This window comes from Notamacropus eugenii, chromosome 3, assembly GCF_028372415.1.
Source record: "Notamacropus eugenii isolate mMacEug1 chromosome 3, mMacEug1.pri_v2, whole genome shotgun sequence".
Lineage (NCBI taxonomy): Eukaryota > Metazoa > Chordata > Mammalia > Diprotodontia > Macropodidae > Notamacropus > Notamacropus eugenii.
Window position 1 is genome coordinate 436,253,116 of NC_092874.1, and position 20,592 is coordinate 436,273,707.

At 42.3% G+C, this 20,592-nt stretch overlaps 1 protein-coding gene across 6 annotated transcripts in view; it reads left to right on the forward strand.

The window, feature by feature from the left end:
• The window catches only part of SRGAP3 (SLIT-ROBO Rho GTPase activating protein 3), a 269,566-nt gene that overhangs the window by 200,487 nt on the left and 48,487 nt on the right, over nucleotides 1-20,592 (forward strand). For 3 of the 6 annotated variants that reach the window (XM_072598587.1, XM_072598583.1, XM_072598586.1), the window contains exons 11-12: nucleotides 8,257-8,284; nucleotides 14,768-14,870. In XM_072598587.1, the coding sequence (XP_072454688.1) occupies nucleotides 8,257-8,284; nucleotides 14,768-14,870 (131 nt within the window). Of the gene's footprint in view, nucleotides 1-8,256; nucleotides 8,285-8,996; nucleotides 9,000-12,077; nucleotides 12,162-14,767; nucleotides 14,871-19,373; nucleotides 19,405-20,592 lie in introns of all 6 variants that reach the window. The other 3 variants (XM_072598588.1, XM_072598585.1, XR_011964714.1) reach the window with 3 other exon arrangements.

The window sequence follows — 20,592 nt, forward strand, 5'->3', positions numbered from 1 at the left end:
GGAAGGATTAGGGCCAGCTTTTTTAGGAAGTGACATTTGCACTGGGCTTTGAGTAGTGAATCAGGTTTTGTTGGGTAGTTCCAGGGGCAAGGGGTGGTCATGCCAGGTGACGGGAATGTGCAGGAAAGGTCTGCAGGCAGGAAAGCCCAAGATATATTCAGGGAATGGTGAAGGCTGAAGCCCAGTGCACAAGATGAGGCTGGAAAGACCCAAGGGAACAGATTAATCCATTCTTGGCTTATTTCTATTCACCTTAAGTCCTTTCTTCTGCCTAATGCCTTTTGTAATTCCCCCCCTATACTTCCTACCTTTTTCAGAACAAGCAATACTGTCCTTTCTTCCACATTTATTCATTCAGCGAACATTACTAAATAGTAACTGTTTCTCTTTTACCCAGGAACCATGAACATCTTCCCTTCCCAGTTTGATTTTTTTGTTATTTTTTCTTTTTATTAAAAGGGGCCATCCCTTGAGTAACTACTTAAAGAGGCCTATTCATTGAATGGGTATATCTCACTCAAAGTGAGAATCTGGTAAGACCTTAGCCTAAAATGGCCAAGGTCCCACATTGCATCCTGGGCCATCTCCAATCGTCCTGATGAATATCTAGTCACTGGACCCAGATCACTCTGGAGGAGAAAGTGAGGCTGGTGACCTTGTACAGCCATCCCTCACTCAAATCAAAGTCAACTGCATCATCTTGATGTCAGGGTCCTCTTTGAGAACGAAAGACAAACACGCAACAAACACAGTTCAACAAACTTTATTAAATGCCTACTCTCATTCTTCCCCAGAGCCTTCAGTGATCTAGCCCCTCAGGAGATCTGATTGGATCTAGGAGAGTCTTCCAGCCCACCAGCTTCTGGGAGACATGGAGGTGCCTAGTGAACTATATCTTTCTCTCTTGGGCCTTACCTTTAAAGCCAGGGCACTGGTGACAGACTTTCAGGACAGCTAAAGCAGAACTGAGCAAGCTTGCTAATAGCAGCTTTAACATTGTTTTTCTAAGTGAGCTATCTCCTCTTTGGAAGACGGGATGCTTTATAGGTTTTTGGATGACTCTTACTTGGAGGACAGAGTATTTCTTTCTTGCTCTACCATTAGCCATAGCAAATGCAATCTTTTGTAAAATCTTTGCATAGATGCTCTTAATGCAATAAAAAATTAATTAGTTTTAGTTGGCTCAGATCCTGACCCATGTAGTCTTCCAAGTTTATTTAGCCTTCAGCCCCACCTTACTGGAAGATGTGATTTAACAGTCTTGTTGGAGCTTTGACCAATGATGATCCCAGAAAATGTGGCTTCAGAAGTGTAGGGATGAACATATAGGTTCTTTCCCTTTTTCCTTGTTTATCTTTGGAAGCAGATCTAGTAGTGGTATTGCGGGGTCAAAGGGCATAAGCAGTTTAATAACTCTTTTGGCATAATTCCACATCTCTCTCCAAAATGGTTGGATTGGTTCACAATTCCACCAGCAGTAATATATTTGAAGTTTCATGTGCAATCATATTTTTATTATACTATGTGATGGAAATGCTTGTTTTCCATAAATTAAAAATAAAAGAAATAAATGTGGGGGGAAAAGAAGTATAGGGATGATGACAGAAGAACCCAGCAGGAGAATCTTAGGGCACTGAAGTTTTAGGAAACAAGGCATTTCTGTGGGTATAGATTGATGGCCATCCCAAGGAAATGCATGAAGGACCCTCTGCTCTTCCTGCAAGCCCCAGACTGAGTACAGCCCATCACAAGGGCCAGACTCAGTTTGAACCAGCACTTTCCACATGTTGTTCTTGTCTCTTTTGTGCCTTTAGCTAAAGCTGATGTACAGAGGGTGAGGAGATGTGTCAACACACACACCACTGGGTCTTGCCTGTCATTTGAGGGATCTTTGGGCACCTATCTCCTTTATGTAGTTGAAAGAGCCTTGGGCTTAAGAGGAGGAGATCCAGAGTCTAGTCTCATCTCTGCTAATAGCTTGCTGTGTGACCCTGAGAAAATCACTTTGCCACTCAGGGTCTCAGTTTCTTCCTTTATAAAATGGAGTGGAGTGAGATGATTGCTTAGGCTCCTTCTCTCTCTAATGATCTATGATTCTGGGTGACATTTGTTTCTTCATGATGGAGTCAAGCATATTTCATGGGATCAGACTTATGTGAATCATGTTAGGATGGAGACTCGAAAGAGTCTTTGAAAGATTTAAAGGAAAGCATCGATACAGGGTTTTGCAGGTTCATCCTGATAAGTTTCCAGCATTGGGCAGCTAACTGGTTGAACCTTTGCAGATGCCCAAAGCTTTGGAAATCCTGTGCTTAGCAGAGTGTCAAGGGATCAGGGAAACCTTGCAACCTAAGCTTTCTCTGTTATAGGAAGAAATTTCTACCTTAGCTCTCAGATAACCAAATCCCTAGTATTTATTGTGAGTAAACCCTATAGAGTAGGGTTTTACTCCATGTAATGGCTTTCAACTAGAGTCTGAGTATTTACTCTAGGACTCTTAGGGCAAATGGGAAATTGACTCAGTTTGACATGGGGCTGTGTGTGATAATTTGGCTATCCTGTGAGTCCCTCAGTTATACTGGGCTGAAACACCTGCTCATCAACATCCTGATAGTCCCTCAGTTTTATAAGCTCAGAATAATTTTTGTTTCTTCCATTGTGAAAGGTGGCATGGCATAGCAGACCAGGTACTGGACTTGGAGTCATGAAGATTTGGATTCATACAACTTATTAGTTGTATGACAGTCTCTTAACTACTCCATGCCTCAGTTTCTTCATCTGCAAAATAAGGCGTTTGACTCAATAGTCTCTAAAAAACCTTTCAATTCCAAATAGCTGATTTCTATCACCCCAGAACATATAACATATTATTGATTCTACCTCCACATCTGTCTTCTTCTCTCCCTGAAAACCCTACTCTATCCTAATTCAGTCCCTCATCACCTCTTGCCTGGATTCTTGTAATATGGTATGCCTGCTTCTAGTTTCTTCCATCTTCAGCCCATCCTCCACACTCTGCCAAATTTATGTTATTAAGACATGGACATCTACTCTAAAGTCTTCAGTGGCTCCCCCTTCCTTTTAGGATAAACTACAGATCTCTGAGGAACCTGGCATTAAAAGTTCTCCCCATCTGACTCCCAAGCCCTTTCCAGCCTTTTCCCCAGTGACTCCCCTTTAAGTTCCAGCCACACTGGTCTGCTGGCTGTCCCCTGAACTTGCTGACCACATAAGCTGGTCCCTGTGTCAGGACTTAATGTGCTCCTCACTTCTGCGTCTTAGAATCTCTGGTTTCTTGAAAGGCTCAGGTCAGGTTCCACCTGCGATAAGCAGCCTTTCTTGCTTTGTTTCTGGCTTCCCAGGCTTCCTTCAAGACTCTGCTCCAATCCCACATTCTACAGGAGACCTTTCTGGGTAGCCTCCTCCACTATTGCCATTGCTAGTGCTTTCCCCCTGAGATGACTTTGAATTTATGCTACTTATATCTTTTAAATGCAAAATGATTTGTATGTTGTTTTCCCCATTAGAATTGTCTCAGTACAGTGCCTGCAATATAGTAAGACCTAATAAATGCTTAGGGGGCAGCCAAGTGGTGCAGTGGATAGAGAGCCTGGTCTGGAGCTGGGAACTCATCTTCCTGAATCAAAATCTCAGATACTTTCTAGCCGTGTGACTCTGGGCAAATCACTTAACTTTGTTTGCCTTAGTTTCCTCATGTGTAAAAGGAGTTAGAAAAGCAAATGGCAAACCACTCCAGTATCTTTGCCAAGAACACCCCATGTGGGTCATGACTGAAAATAACTAAATAATAGTGATAATAATTACCATCACCGCAGGGCTGGAGATGGGCATGCCTTTTGTCCCCTCAAATTCCATTTCTTAATCTTCTTTGTCTCCACTCACCCATTCCCAACCTCCCTTCACTTTGCTACCATGTTCTATCTCAGCCACCCAGTTTTGATAGAGAAAGTAATGAAGTTATTTCTTATACACTTTTTGAATTTCTATACCTGACATCTTGGACTTGGATCATTTCCCCGCCCAGGAACTCCTGGAACATCACTGTCAAAGAGACTTAGTTAGCAATGACCTTCTAGCGGCCACTAAAGTCTGTCACCATCCACCCACCAACCTGCTTTCTCCCTCATTCCCCTTGACTGTTGTCCCTTCCATGAGAGCACTCCTCAGTTCCCCAAAGTCGTGGACACTCTGACATCTTCTGGCTCGTTTCTCCCCTGCCTAATCTGTTCCCCCTGTTGTTTCAGGGTCATAATTAGCTGTTCAGTATTTGAGCATGAGCATGGGTGGAGAGGTCCATAGTGATATTTCTGAAGATCTTCACCCTACTCTGGGAGCTTCTAGCTTCTTCCTATATGACCCTAGACAAGTCATTCTACCTTTTATGGGTCTTGTCTGCAAAGTGAGGCAGATTGATCCTGCTCCTTCTTGATTCCTGTAAGATGAGATAACGCAGCAGATTCTGAAATCTTAGGGAAAGATGCTGTAGAAAACCAGGAAATTGGAAAAACCTCTGACTCATCTCCTTTTTCCTCTGGTCAGGGCTCCAGTTAATTAAGATCCTCTGTTAATTATCTCCAATTTATCCTGTGTATATCTTGTTTGTATAAAGTTATTTGCATGTTTTATCCTCTGTCGTGTTAGACTGAGGTTCCTTGAGCGATAGGCCATCTTTTGCCTTTCCTTGATATCCCAGAGTTTTAGCACAATATATGACACTTCAAGGGTCCTTAGCCAATGCTGTTGACTGACCCTCCTTGGGAGGTTGATCCCCAGTGCTGTGGTATTCACCCTGGTAGCCTTTTTGATTGACTTTTCTGCCTCTACCAGGCACCTTTGGTAGGCTTTTGGATGTATATGGGGTTTCTGGCTGCTTTAAAATGCTGCAGGAAGAAGAAAGAGAAGGAAGAATGAATGGATGAGTGGATGAATGAAAAACCATTTGTTAAGGGTTTATGAAGTACTGTGCACTGTGCTAAGCCCAGGTGATAGAAATACATTTTAAGGAGGAAGACTGTACAAGAAGGGGAGTGGTAGCCAAGTAGGGACACTATGGTCCAGGTAGTGAGGCGGTGAGTAAAGCCATAGGGGAGTGAGTTCATTAACACACCCCACCTAGGAACTATCCTGAGTTTAAATCTGGTCTTGGACATTTACTAGCTGTATGACCCTGGGCAAGTCACTTCACTCTGTTTGTCAGTTTCTTCATCTGTAAAATGAGCTGGAGAATAAAATGGCAAACCACTCCAGTATCTTTTCCAAGAAAACCCCAAATGAGGTACAAAGAGTTGGACACAACTGAAAAATGACTGACCAACGAACCCAGGAACAATAAGATATTATTTGACCATGTTTCTTAGTTCAAGAACCAGAGGGGAAAGGGGAGGAGAGGTGGAAAGGGTAGAGAGCAATGACCAGATGGTTGGCTTCTTGGGCGAGGAGTTCTGTGTAGAAGGTGGTCAGATTGGGGGAGTGAAATGAAGTACGGCTTCAACTTTCTAGAATAGTGCTCTAGTGTCACCAGTCAGCAGCCAAGCAGGGCTGAGAGTGAGCTGGGGGTGGGGAGCCTTGGGGTAGAGTAGACATTCCTCCAGAGGATGGTCTCTGAAGCAGGAGGCTAGAAGAGAGGTGGAGGAGGTGGCTGGAGAGAAGGGAGCCCCTGAGAGAGCCATCCAGGAAGTTCTTGCAAATTCCAGAGCAGGATTGGATGTTTATTTGTCATGGCAACCAGCACCTTCCTTCAGTGCTCCAGAAAGGAGGAAATCCCACTGTAGCTTTTGCAAATGATAGGGTAAGAAAAGATGATGTTTTGTTTTCATTAAAGTCCTAATCCTTAGCCTGGCATTCAGGATCCTCCACAGATGGGCTTCAGGTTACCTTTTCCAGCCTTCTCACCTTATTCCTCCTCCTAGCCACTAAGCTTCAAAACAAGTTGGGCTGTTTACCATTCACCAGGCACAGTCTGAACATCTTCCATCCCCATGCCTTGGTCATCAGTCAGTCCATCAACAAATATTTATTAAGCACCTACTATGTGCCATGCACTATATAAGTACGAGCAGTGAGACAATCTATACTCACTAGAAGCTCACATCTAATGGAGGAGACATATAAACCTAGAATGCATACGTATACAGCCAGCGAGTAAAAATAAGTCGGTCCTCTAGCATTTAAGCACTTAGCACGGTTACTAACCCCTAGTAAGCACTATATAAATGTTAGCTATTGTTATCATCGCTATTATTATCATCTGCTAAGTGCTGGGAATACAAAAAAAGACCAAAACCCAGTCCCTGTCCTCAAGGAGCTCACAGTCCGTACCTGAGGCCTTGCCAAGGAGTGGGGTTGTTGGGCTGCCACTGCTCTCCGCTGCTACCCTGGGTGGGCAGTCTGTAAGAGCTGGACTTCCATCTGATTTTTCTTACTTAGCCTATACCATCATACAGTTTTTCTGTTTGCACTGGGGTTGGTGAATTATGGTTAGATGTTCAGTCAAGGACTGAGAGCTGCCCCTTTCCACCTTATGTTGTTGGATCCGCCATGAATTGTCAGACCTTCAGGACAAATGATCCAGTGTTGCTTTTCATTCCAGAGCCCCAAACAAAACTTTGCAAAAAACCTCTTGGGAATAGACCCTCCCCAGGACCACCCCTCAAGTAGGATGGAGACTCCCACTGAGCTTGGTACCACTCTCTGTGGAGTTTTTCCTCTTTTTGGGTAGGGTTCCATCCTATATCTGCTGAGCTTTGGGCCACTTTGATGTCATTAACTTCAGTCCCCATTAGCCTCTAAAGCAGAGGTGTCACTTGTGAACCCCTTGGCCACATGCAGCCTGAAACACTCCTGAGGGCACCAGAATCAGATTAAGATGTAACTGGGAAATATTTAGCCAAATAAAAATATAATAAAACACAGACAACATTATGTTTTATAACTAAGTCAATATGTGGCCCACAGAGATCCTTATATATGAATTAGTGTCCCCTGTTTCTGTTTGGGTTTGACAGCACTGCTCTGAGATACTGAGGATCTTTGTTGTTTGGCCACCGACAGAATTTTTTCTTCTTCATATCCCACTCCTTTTCCCTAACCCATCATGTCTCAAATCACATTCATTTATTGAGTGCCCTTGAAAGGACATAGAGTCTCCTTTGGTGAATCCTCAGGGGCTGCTTGGGTGAGATCTGAGCTGTACTAGAGTTTCAAACACTTTGTTATGGGATCATTGGTTATTTCATTGGGAAAGCTGGGTTGGACTAGACGCTTTAAAAGGTCAGCCACGAAATAGGAGAATGAGCTTTGCTGCCCCCAATCCCAAGAGCTATAGGCCATTCCTGGGCTTCAGTATGTTAGGGTCAACATCTTGAGTATTTTGTTTTGGGGGAGACCACTAGTGTTGTAGTGGCGATCAGGAGGCTGGAGCTTCTCAAGGCACAGATCTGCTAAAAAGGCCATAGCAAAGGGAAGGATCTGAGCCTTCCTTTTTTCCAAATACAACTCTTGGGCTGTCATTCTGATAGTTCTCTTTCATTTCAAGTTGCCATTACTTTACTTTGATATTTGGAGGCAGTGTGGTACCCATAAAGGATGGCCACCATCCGCTTACCCCCTAATTTCCAGAGTTCACTTGGGTGGTGTAATGCATTTGGAATCTGTTTAATTCTTGTCTCTGACATACTGTAAATGCTCATTAAACAACCTAACCAATGCCCTAGAGGTCATGTTCTGGTTCTTTGGCCCTTTTTGGATTCTACTTCAGCACTTGAAGTTGTCCATCCATTATCTCCCATTATAACCTGAATCAGAATGCTGGAAGGATGGTACCAATCATCAGTCAACATACATTTGCTAAGCACTTACTATGTGCCAGGCAATGTGATTGCTTTATCCAGAAACCCATTAGGGCTGGTCTTGAACTATCGGTCTCCTAGCACTATTCTTTCTTATTGGTAATGGGAGTAGTGGGATTGGGGCCCCTGGATTGTAAGATGCCCAGAACTTTTAACGGCTTGTCTGTGGGCCAGGTATATCAGTAATGGGTAACAGAGCAACAAGCCTGTCCCTTGAAACAAGCAGCAGATGCCTTCAGGTGTATTCATTTTCCTACTTGTCACGATTCACTTGACTTCTGATGTAAAAACCTGGATTTGGGGTTTTTTGGTCTTGTTCCTAAAAGATAAATGTGCCATCTCCACATGAGAAAACCATCTGAAAATTCACTCGTCGTTTTCTTCCTAGGTGAAAGAGCAGAGTGTGGTACCACAAGGTAAGAACCCCCAGGCTTTGCTTTTTAACCTACTTGATTGGGGGAAGGGAGGAGAGGGCTGACTGTTTCTTTCCTGTCCCCACTGGGATCTATGGTAGACAATGGTCTCTGGCTTCAGCGCATGGTTCCTATGGGACTGGGATATGTTGAGTTGGGTACCAGAATAGGGACTCCGATAGGGACAATTAAATACGCTGTGATATTCCTGATGATCTGACATCTTTGTTTTAGCTACAGTATCACTTCTAGCCAACTGGTTCCTAAATACCTGGCAGAACTATGAACTATGGGCCCGGGACGCAGATACTGAGATGGGTTATATTTGAGGGAGTTAGGTTATATTTGGGCATCCTTTTACTACATTGTATGAGATAATGATTTATTTGTGTCACTGAGTTCCTGACTCTCATCTATACCACTGGGGATCAAGCTACATGCTTGGGATTCTAAGAGATCTTCAGGAGGTTGTGTTCTGCTCAAGGATTACTGAGTTACTGTTGGCCAATCAGGACCAATTGTGACACAACCATGATTTGACTGTGTCAGAACACTAAGCAACATGCCCATGCCTAGAACAGGCACTAAGTGGTAGCTACTGATTACTGAGATTTTGTACCCTTGCCCCCATAAACCTCTATGTCCTCCCATTACTTCTAGCCCTCATGTTCCAATCTGTTACCTCAAGAGAAACAGCTGACATTAACTGAGCAAGTAGGTAATTTCAGGTAGTGTCTGTCCCTTTTTCTTTGGTTGTTCTTTAAAAAAAAAAAAAGGGCAAATTCTGACTCTTAACTTTTCCCACCCCTATAAAACTTTCTATTTCAGGCCCTTCTTTCAAGTGCCCACCTGCCCTATGATTTGCTGGCCAGTCAAGGACCACTATTGACAGGTGGTCATCCTTTTAGAGTGGTCAGTGGTCCTGGTCTCCTGGGTTTTTGTTATCTTCTCTTTGGTAGAGATGACTTTTTATTGTATGTGTTTATAGGCTAGAGAGGAATCCACAGGAGCTCAAGCCAATAAAAGAGCTAGTACTTTGATGTGGGGCTAAACAGTGAACAAAGGACAGAAACAGGTGGGGTGCCTGGGAATGCAAGGGCATCCTGCAGCTAAGATCATTGTCAGCCTTCAATGCTGTGCCACCATGAGATGTCTCCAAATTAAACAGATGCTTCAAAGCTGTCAGATATTTAGGCGGGGAAAGTATTTTGGAAATCCAGCAAGTACAACAAATTTCACTATCCGAGGCTGGGACATCAAGATTGATTTTCTCCAGGCCATATTAGCCTCTGGACTTTTCAAAGCTTCTCTAAGAGCTCCTTCTGTGGGAGCAATACTGATGCTTAGAATGCATTGGAAGTGTTTGCCTTCATGGCCCACCCTGGTGTGAGAGGGATGCAAAGGTATTGGCTGCCAGGCTTCCATTCTGCTCCCCCACTTACTGCCCTCCATGTCTCCCCAGAGACATGGGCATGTCAATGGTAGATTCTGTCTCCATAAGCTCCATCAAGTGATTTTAACATTCTGTGAATTCAGACATTGACGCATAGGGAGAAATGGAAGCCATCAAAACAGTTTGATGAATATTGACTTGGAAAGGGATCTGGAACATGGGGAAGGTTGAACTGAACAATTTTCCTTTTGCTGGGGGATCTAGGCAGGAAAATCAGGAGTCCCCTTTAGGACTAGTCCAGGCAGCTTCTATCTCTGGTCCCAGTAGCTTGGAAACATTAGAATGACTTTCAGCTCAAGACTGTGGTCCTCTTAGCGTTTATAGGTCAGTGGGTATGCAAAATAGCTTTCTAAGAACATTTTAAAGCCCATTAATTGTTTCTTAACAATCCCACTTTGGCAGACGTGCATATTCCCTCTCTCAGAAGCACTAAAGACCACATTTCCTAGCAAAGGTTGCAAAGAGTGAGGAAGATGAAATCTTCTACTACCCCCCAGTTCCCGGAGCTCATCAGGCATGTGACTTTGTTCTACACAGTGAAGTTCAGGAAAGGGTATCTGCTGCTAGACTTGTGGATTGGTCCTGGGCGGGGGGGTGGGGGGGGGGGTGTTGCCTTATAACCTTATAAATTGTGGCTTTTATTGCCTTTCATTTGGAGATTCAAGAAGCTTCATCTCCAAAATCATCCCCAGGCTAGGTCTAGTAGCCATTTTAACCCATGTGTAGAAATTCGTCAGTTTACAAAGACATCAGACTAGTTACAGTTGGTAACCTATCCATCAATTAATAAACATTTATTAAACTCCTATTATGTGGGAGGCATCGTGATAAGCACTGAGACTACAAAAGAGGCAGAAGACAGTCCTTACCCTCTAGGAGCTCACCATCTAATGGAAAGTTGCTACAATGAAAAAGACAAAACAAAACAAAAACCAATTTTTATTTGAGTTTTCAAAAAGTTAATTTAAAATCACTCTTAGAAACCTTGAGTTTGAAACTAGTAAATAATGGGAAAGAAATCCTACTGTTAATGAGTTGATGGTAATTTAAAGTATGGAACAATGAATGAAGTAAATAAGTGTCACTTTTGAGCTCCAAATCCAGGTTTAACTCGTTTTGACCTCACTATGTTTTCTTTTCTATCTTTTTTTTTTCTTAAATGATCCTCCTGAGGTCTTACAACAGGGACTGTGACCTTGATCTTTAAATTCTAAGGCTAATACTTATTCTGTTAAACAGTACAGCTTCCCAATAAATGAAGGTCTCTGTGGAGATGGGTCATTGTGCACAGGGTTTGAAGAAAATAGGGAGTAGGAGATGAGCAGTGAAAAGGTGATTATTGACCTCACGTGTGTGTTCTAAAAATTCACTTTTTTAAAACGCCCAGAATCCAACTTTTCTTTAAGCTTGGATTTCTTTCTACAGTGCCTAGTGTACTATGCTAGGGGTAGCAAACAAGCTTGAATAATGGTCGCTAATGATGACAGTCTGGGAAGGTCTCCACTGCTCTTTTGCAAGTAGATTGGTGTCTTTGCAAAGAGATAAGCTTCTGTACAGAGACCATGACACATGCAGGATTACCCCCAAAGTCTTGATTTTGGGTGCCCAATGCATGAACTATCCTTGTGCTGGAGTCAGATTACATTCTCCAAACTGAAATCTGGCAACTATTGTCCAGGTTGATTTTCCTGGATACTTTTATTGGCAAAATCATGTGAGAATTCTTGCCCAATCAGAGGCATTCTTGGGGACTGTGTGTAACATGCTCATCTCCATCAATCATTGTGTCTTTCCAGTGGTACTGAATCATCATTTCCGTTTTGAAAAGGGGTGCAGGGCATTTCTGTATGGTTCAACTATCATCTCCTGGAGAACCTGCAGGCCAGGTCTTACAATCTGTGTTAATTAGATCCAATTTGAGACTGAAAGGGGACATTACTTCCTGGTTTCTCTTTTTTCTTCTCCGTGTCTGTGGTGCTCTCTCTCTCTCTCTCTCTCTCTCTCTCTCTCTCTCTCTCTTCCTCTTCCTCTCTCTCTCTGTTCCTGTTTCTCTCTCTCCTTTCTCCCTTGTCCCTTTCTCCTTTTCTCTCCTCCCCTCTTTTTCTCACCATCTCTTTTCCTTCTCCTCTCTTCTTCCTCCCCTCCCTCCCTCCCTCTCTCTCCTCGTCTGCTTTCCCTCTACTTTTTGTCCTCCCTCCTCCTTCTCTTCTTCTCCTTCTCTGGGTGTCTCTCTTCCCCTTTCTTCCTCCTCCTTGTATCTCTCTCTCTGTCTCTCTGTCTGTCTCTGTCTCTGTCTCTGTCTCTCTCTCTCTCTCTCTCTCTCTCTCTGCCACTGACCGGCAGAAGAGATGGAAGACTTAGGTTGCCTCACTTTCCTTGGCTGAGCCCTTCCTCTGCTCCCCACCTTGTGTCCCATCCAGCACTTCAGTAAGTCTGCACCAATTTGATGTTGTACAAAGTTGGACCCCTACGTTTCCTTGTCGGAAATTCCACCTCAGAGGCCTCCTTCCAAAGCACCTTGACAAGAAATCAATCTGTTTGCTTTTAGCTGATCCTTTGCTTTCTTTCCAGGGATGGACAACACAAGTGGATTTGTCTCCTACCTCTTTCCTTTGCATGTGTCTCTAGGCTCCAAAGGACTGAGATATGGCTTTTTTGAGAGGAGGCCGTCAGGCAAACACCCTAGTTTTTTTTATCCTTATATATCCAACCTGTGCATCAAAGGGGATCTGGTGATACTGGCCCTGAACTTTCATGGAAGTCTCCTCCATTCCACTGGAATAGTACATGACAAAGCCAGATCCCCCACTGCCCCTAGATTCAGGTTTCAGAGACCTGACTACACCATCACTTCCCATTGCCTCTACCTAACTTATGTGATCGTAGGCACTTTTTGAGCCTCCAAAATGTCCCCATCTATAGAATGGGCATAATCCTCGCTGCCTACCTCACAGGGTTGTTGTGAGAATAAGACTAAATTGTCGATGTGTAAACCCCTTGAAAAAAATTAGAACACCCTTCTCTCCATTGCCCTCTTTCCCCCACCCTCACCTATCCATTGCTTCAAACAAGGTAAACATACTTGTTTTCTTTAAGACTCACCCTCTTCCAGAGTTCGGAAACTTGTGACCTTATGCTGAATTTTGGGTCTTTTCTTTTGGCCATTCTACTCAGCAACACTAAGGCAGACAGCTTACTGCTAGCCCCCAAAAGGTCATTCAAAAAAAGAACATAGATGGACTTATCTCATCAAGATACTGCAGATTGGTGTTAGGCTTGGAAGAATCTTGCCTCTTATGTTCTTCTCAACCGTTTTGAGTTATTTCTTTAGATTTTTTCCTTGTTTATTATAATGGTTGTAGCTAGTTGTTTTGGATGGCAGCTGTGTCTTCCCATGCATGTCCTGCCTGGGACCAGCAATATTTGCTCTTTGGTACCTGGGAGAGGATTAGATGGGTTTCTTAGGTCTGCTGGGCATACTGATACAGTAAGCCAACAAGTGGCCTGGTAGCAGGGAGGAAACCATGCTGTTGTCTCCGGGTTTACCCCATGACTGACCTGGCAGAAGCTCCAGTTTGCATGTTTGACAATCTCTGCCAGCTCTAACTGTGTGACCTTGGGCAAGTCACTTCTCTTTCTGGGTGTTAGTCTCCTCACCTATAAAGCAGAAAATTCTAGAACTCTATATTTAACCCCCACAGAGGAGCCCCAATATTGTTTCCAAATTTTTATTCAAGCCCCTAGACTGGCTTTAGACTTGGAACACTTGGATTCAGATCTCATTTCAGAGGAAGATTCAAAGTCACCTGTGTGACTTTGGGCAAGTCTCTAAATCTCTGTAGGCCTCGGTTTCCTCATTTGTAAAATGAGATCCGAGCTTGTGGCCAGTGAGCTGGTGCAGGGAAAACTCCCTAGTGAGACCTGAGCCAGACTAAAATGCAATTTAAGAATGTTTAATAAAATACAACATAGCTAATGTAAATTTGTTTTTTTTTTTAAGTCAATCTGTATCAATCTCCTGGGATTCTTTTCTATTTGAGTTTGATACTACTGGACTAGCTTCCACCTCTAAGACTGTGACCCTTTTCCTTGGTTGGTGGGAACTTTTCCTAATCTCAAATAGAATATTCCAGGAAAATAGCCCTATTGAGTCAGGCTATCCTAAAAGATGAGCAAATAGAAACCCACAGGTATATGCATGTTAAGCAACCTTGGAAACGTGTCCAGTGTCTGTGGCTGTTTCACTGTCTCTGGTGAATCGTGCTGGTGTTTTTATTTGGCTGTGCTAGTCTGTGGTAGAGTTCAGGAAAAGACAATTTCAACCAAAGCAAGACACTTTCAGCCCAGCTGACAGACCGTGGGGCTAACGGACTGGAGTTAGATTTGGTGGTTTCTGGTTCAAGCACTAATTCAACTTTTCTAAATCTCGTTCAAGTGAGAGCCCCTTTTAGACCTGGTTCCTAGCAGGCCGATGTGATCAGATTCATCCAGCGCATCTGAAATGCTGAGAGACATTAGGAAGATAATTTTACTGAAATTGAAAATTGAATTTCAGCCAAAACAATGGAAATTACCCTTTATAGTTATCTTTGAAAGTCTCTTGCTTTTTCAGGCTATCAGATTACCTCTCTCTCCTAATTTCTTCTCCATCTTGTCAGCTTTTCAGGATGCCAACCTCCTGATTTCCATGGCGGTGGTCCTTGGGACATGATGTTATTATTTTTTTCCAATTGAATAGTAGTGATTTAGCATGTATTTCAGTTACATGCTCATGTTTCGTTAACAGTTTAATCCTCAAAACTGCTTACCATGGTGGGTACTCAAGATCCACTGAAGTATAGTCATACTCTTCTGAAGGCTTACAGATGGAGTGCTGTAAACAGAAGTCCTGGGACTCAGGGGCTACGGTGGTATACTTCTGTCCTCTGTCTCCACCCCCCAAGCACCTCACTGGCCCTGAGTTCTCAGAGCTTTTCCACTTGCCTGTTTCCAATGGTTGTTTTGTTGATATTTTTTGTTCCGTTTTCCCCTAGGCCCCCATGTCTTCCCCCTAAACCACAGAAAATGAGGAGACCTAGGCCTCTCTCAGTGTATAATCATAAACTCTTTAACGGCCGTATGGAAACGTTCATTAAGGTACTTGCTGGGGAACCTGAAGAGTTTGTGAATGCTCCACATGTAATGGCAGCCTCCCTTCTCCTTCCTGCTACTCACCCATCCTAATGGCCAAGACTTTTCCTGCTACAGACTTAATCCATTGCCTTGGTGGGCCATGCCTTCTGTCTGTGGGGGCCTGGGCCTTGGTCCGCTCTGGGTCTCCGTGAAGGTTTCCAATCTAAGCCATTGTCTCCTCTGAGTTCCTTCCCACCATCCTGTGCGCTGTTAGGGGTGGGGCAGGAACAAGATGCTAAAAGAGCCTCGAGCTCATAAAGGCAGACAGTGAGTGACAACCCCCAATGCAACCTAAGTGGAAATGAAATTCTGGCACATGAATCTCAGTCAGCCATATCTTATCACAGCAGACAGCAGCCCTGGGTGTGGGGGATATAGTTAAAGGAACACCCTGATGTTACCTTCTTTCCTATTTCCCCAGACTAAGAGGACTGATTTACTGAGAGAAACAGAAAGAAATCCCTGAGGATCATATACAAAAAAACCTAATAATAATTACAAAAACTTGGCATGATACCAGAGGAGGAAAGCATATTCTATATTTATTAGTTTCTCCTCTGAACAGCCTTTCCTTTTACAATTTATTTCTCTTGTCCTGCTCTTTTTCCTCACCAGAAGTTAGAGTTGGGAGTATACTCTTTGGAGTCACAGGTTCTAATTATTTTTACTACTAGTAATCATAATAACAGCTCTCTTGTTATTGCAAACTTAAGGCTTTGCAAAATGCTTTACATCTATCATCTCATGTAACACCCACTTAAAATACCAAGAAGAAAAATAAATCCCACGTATCTCCTGTGAATTCACTTTCTCTTTTCCTGGCTGAAATAACAGAAAGCTGCCTTAGGTGTAACACCTTGAGGTGGATGGCAAAGCCCTTTTGGGAAGACTCACTGATGTTTAGCAGGTGGGGGAAGAGTGAGAGAGAAGAGAGCAAGCTGAGGAAGAAAATCGTTATTCTCGGCATTACTTAAGGAGAAAAAAAAATTCGCCCAGCTGGTTGGTTTGAGAGCCAAATGCTGTCTAGTTGACAGATACCATCTACAGAAAATGAAACACTTAGGTGTCTGGAGAAGTTGCTGTTTCCCGTAAGAGCTCTTAATCCTGCTTCAGTAAAATCCTGCCCCCTCCACTGCTGTAAGCATTTCTCTGAGCAGGGAATTTGAAGGAGGGAGGAGTGGGCATCTGCTTTAATGAGCAAATGTTGCCAACTTCTGCTGCCTTTCCTGGAGAGGGGTGAGGGTGGTACAGCATAGGGCTATTGTTCAGTCGGTCAGTAGGGTGTGGCCTTGGACTGAAGTTAAGATGATAGTCCAAGGTTCTGAGAAAGATCCCACCAACAAAACAAAATCCCAAGAGGTCTTTGGGCGGTAACCTTTGGGTGCTTAGTATTGGGAAAGAAGAGGTAGGTGAGAATATTTTCAGGTGAAATTGTTATTTGAGAGTGGCAAGAACTGCAGAGGATGAATGTCCAAGGAGGTAATATTTTACTATGGGAGATTTTCCTAAAAATTAAGTATTCATCTTTCTGGATTAAGGAGAGAGTTTAACTTGAAAGTAATTCCATGGCAAGGGATGTGTCATTCCTGGAAAAGATGGAACCCTGTTCTAGATTTAATCCCCTTTTCCTCCACCTTTTTTTCTTTTATTTGCTCTCCATCCACAAATAGTTTCCTTAAAAGGTCTCTTCCAGTATCTCCCATCTTAAATCTTTGTATTAATAAATAAGTTAATAAACATTTTTTGAGTTCATACTATGTGTAGAAAATTCTGCTAAGTGTATAAAGGTTGAAAGGAAATATGATAAAAATTCCTACTCTCAAGAAGCTTATATCCTAACTAGGAGATAGAACATACACACATAAAATTGTAATAATGCAAGGCATTTTATGATCAGTAGAAGCAAAGAGTCTAATGACAGAGGTAGAGCAGAGCAGGGAAGATATTGCAAACTGAAAAAAATGGCATAGACAAAAGTGTGGAGATAGGATCTAGGTCTCAACATATGTTGAGTTTTTTAAAAAATGTAAACAGTAAAACTCTGTTGATATTGATGAATGGACTATTCTTGTTAATTGAATAATCTGGTTAACAGAAATTTACACCATTTGAAGATCAGACATTTCGTTAATTTCGTTACCCCATCCCCACATTCAGGAGGTTGAGGGACATAGAAATTAAGCCTGCCTCACAAGGTGTGGCTTATATAAAATAATATGGCTGATATTCAAAAAATGGAGCAGATCCTAAACATCCAAATCAGTGTTATCTTTTGAAATTCATCAACTGAGGAAGCTACAAGCCTTATTCCAATGATACTGCCATTTTTTCCACATATTTCTGGAATTTCTCCTTGGTAATTTCCTTTTTTAGCCTATTGCCTGATTTTCCTAATATAGCAAATGGTGACAAATATTTCTTGTTTGAAGGTATATTTAATTTTTTGGAAATAATCCAACATCATTTAGGGCAAATCTGGTGACTAGATGAGTGACCAAATTGTGATAGCGTTTGGGATCTAAGACAAGATGTGATGTTAATATTTCTAAGCTTGATTTTCTTGTTTGGCTAAGAAAGTGGCTCTGAAGACATTTTCCAAAAAGGAGTTCGTACTGATGGCATCGTCATTGGAATAAATATAGAGAGTCTCAGGTAACTGCTTAGAGAGTAATAGTCTTACAGACCCGCTAGAAAGTGTTCTTGTTCATTGATCAATTTCATTATTTAATAGTTGGGCCTTATTTTTATTATGTTTCAAAAGATTTAAAATATAGTAAAATGCACTTAACCCTAAAACTATTCTGAACATAATTTAATCACTCTATAATGATTCAGAAATCTCCCTGTAAGACTTTACAGGAATAAAGATGTTTCATTAATTTTGAAATGTCACCTTCATGAAAGGTTATTTAGTGTAGCATCAGCACAGGTAACTAATGATGCTGCTGGTATGAAGGAAAAGCAATTCCTTAGGTAATAAGCACTGAGTAAATAATAACAGAATTTGTCACATCGAGTAATAAAACTCTACCTTGTAGTTGCAAGCATAGTGTTTGTTTTCAGAATCCTGTTTGTTATTTCAGACTAAGAGTGACTCTCTGCTCTGGTGTTAGAATAGAATCTGATTTTATAATAGGAAATCTAACTTTGTGAGAAAATCTCAATATTTTGAGATTTTAAGTTACTGCTACAAAAGATTTTTTTTTTTGCCATGCTGTGTTTTTATAACTAAGAGCAAGCATGGATATAATAGTGGTGCCACTTAGTGGAGAATTCTAGTGGGTTAAAATACTTGATAAAAGAGTTTCCTGTAGTTTGTCATATAGTTTTCCAGCACACTAGCCCCATCTTCTTGAAAAGCTTCAATGAGATGGTTTTGTTCCCACTAATCTCCAAGGCCCAAGGGCCCTAACGTCTATAAAACATGTCATCAGACAATAATAATAATTTTTAAAAAACTATACTTCTTTTCCTCTTATAGTCCAAAATTCATACAGACCAGCTGGATGAAGGAGACAGAGGTAGAATGAATGGTGGTTCAAATGAAAAATCTGTCCAGTTGGCTTAATGTCAGTCGATTAATATTTGTTAAGAGTTGATTATATGTTAGTGTGCTAAGCACTGAAGTGAGTGGAATGCAAGGAAAAATGAAAGAAGTCCCTGCCTCTAAGGAGATCATATTCAAAAGGAGAAAATAAACTTGAAAATAACTAGATGTATACAATATGATATGAAGAGGAGATGGAATGTAATCTCTGGGTGGTTATTGAAATACAAAAACTTCTCATGGTAAAGTGGCTTCACTTTTGCTGTTGTGGAAAAAAACCTACTGTCCTCAAAATCAGAAAACTTGGGTTTGTATCCTAGCTCTGCTGCTATGTTACCTTGTAAAAATCATTTTGCTTCTTGGGCCTCAGTTTCCTCACGTGTAAAATGAGTGCATTAGCTTAGATGACACTTAAGGCCCCTTCTATCTCTAAATGAATGATCTTGTGACTCCAAAGATTTCCAGTATACCCTCCCACCTTCCCTCAACCTGCATCAAGGCATATTTCACTCAAAGTGACATTGGAAAGGTAATGTATTTTTATCAGGAGTAAGGTTAATGTGTGAAGGAATCTCTGGGGAAGAATCGTGTAGAGGTATGAGAATCACCTTCACAAGAGTGAAGTCTTGCCTTTGGATGAGACAAAGAGATTCTGGGAATTACCTTGGCCTGAATCACCAGGTTGGGTGAGAGAAGGAACCATGTTAGAATTTTGGTCTGAGACATGTGGCAAGTGATAGGAGCCCATTGGTCCCCAAGGCTCAGGGCTGGGGTGGGCCCCACCTGGCCAATCCCTTTCTTGGCTGCCATCGCATCTGAGCTCTCACGTTCTCTGAAGGATATGCTTACTCTAACTGATCCCATTCTGGCATAATCTTTTCTTTTTCTCCTGCTCTGCTGCTTCTGTTTATGGTTATCAGAGGAAGAAGAAATGCTCGAGCCAGGAACCAGGTATTTACTAGACAGGTCTTTCATTCCTCTTGGTTTGAGGGGAATGGTTGGTGTTTCCCCCTCCCAGATAATGTCTTCCAGAACAAAAACCACATTCCCTTTACCAATTGGCCAATTGTCTCTTTCTCTCCACGTTTTCATTGAGAAGAGGAAAGTATTACCTAGAGGGTTAGGGGGAAAAGTAAAGAATCCCAGTAAGTTGTCTCCCTGTTGTGAGGCATGCCATGTAGTCCACACTTGTTTTCCTATTTTTTAAGGTAGCTAATGAGTGTTTCATTTTTGGTTTAAAATGTTTATATGACTTTGAGCAAATCACTTCCCCTCTCAAGGTCTCAGTTTTCTTCTCTGTACAATGAGAATTGATCTTGATGATCTCAAAGTTCCTTTTGACTCTAATATTATATAATCCTGTAACTGACAGGATTTGGAGAACTTTTTTTTTTTTCCAAATCTTTTAGTAATGTTACAATTCGTGGTGAACAACCAGCTAATGTCCCTCATTAGCCTGAAGGAGTGGTTAATGTTGAATGTCAACTGAACCATGAAAAAAATCCATCTTTTACCCAGATCCTGGGGAATGAAAATTTTTGCATAAAACGTCAATCTGGAAAGAGGAAATTGAAAACAGTCATACCTCAGATGGACATTTTGGGGCCACGTGGTTCACCCTGAACATTCATTGAACATTACTCAGGCAGTGAACATTAGCTCTAGCATTTATTCCTTTCAAGAGAATGTCAAAGTGCTTAGATTATTTAAAAATAAACTTCAATGCCCCAGGCTCTCAGTGGCTGATGGACCAGCTTTAAGTGGCCTTTGTTCCCAACCTGTGTTCTTTCTGAGCTAATGGCCCAATTGCAAGGTTCCAGAAGAGGAGTTGGGTTCCTACCCTTTTACTTCAGAACCCCTAGAGCCCAGAGCTGGGATGGTGCAAGTTGGGAGTGAGAGACTGTGAATCCTCTCTACTCTAGAACATCTTTGGTTTATAAGCTACCTGTGTCTCTGGAGTATTGGGAATCTCCCATCTCCTCTATCCCCTAGCTTTTCAGAGGAACTGGGACTTGCTGAAGCAGTAGGACCCAAATCTACACCATCCTCCCATCCACCCCAAACAGGGAGGGCTAGCCAGAAGTGGTACCCTGAGCACATCCTCTGTGAAGAGATAGCTACAGCTGCAGGAACCACAAC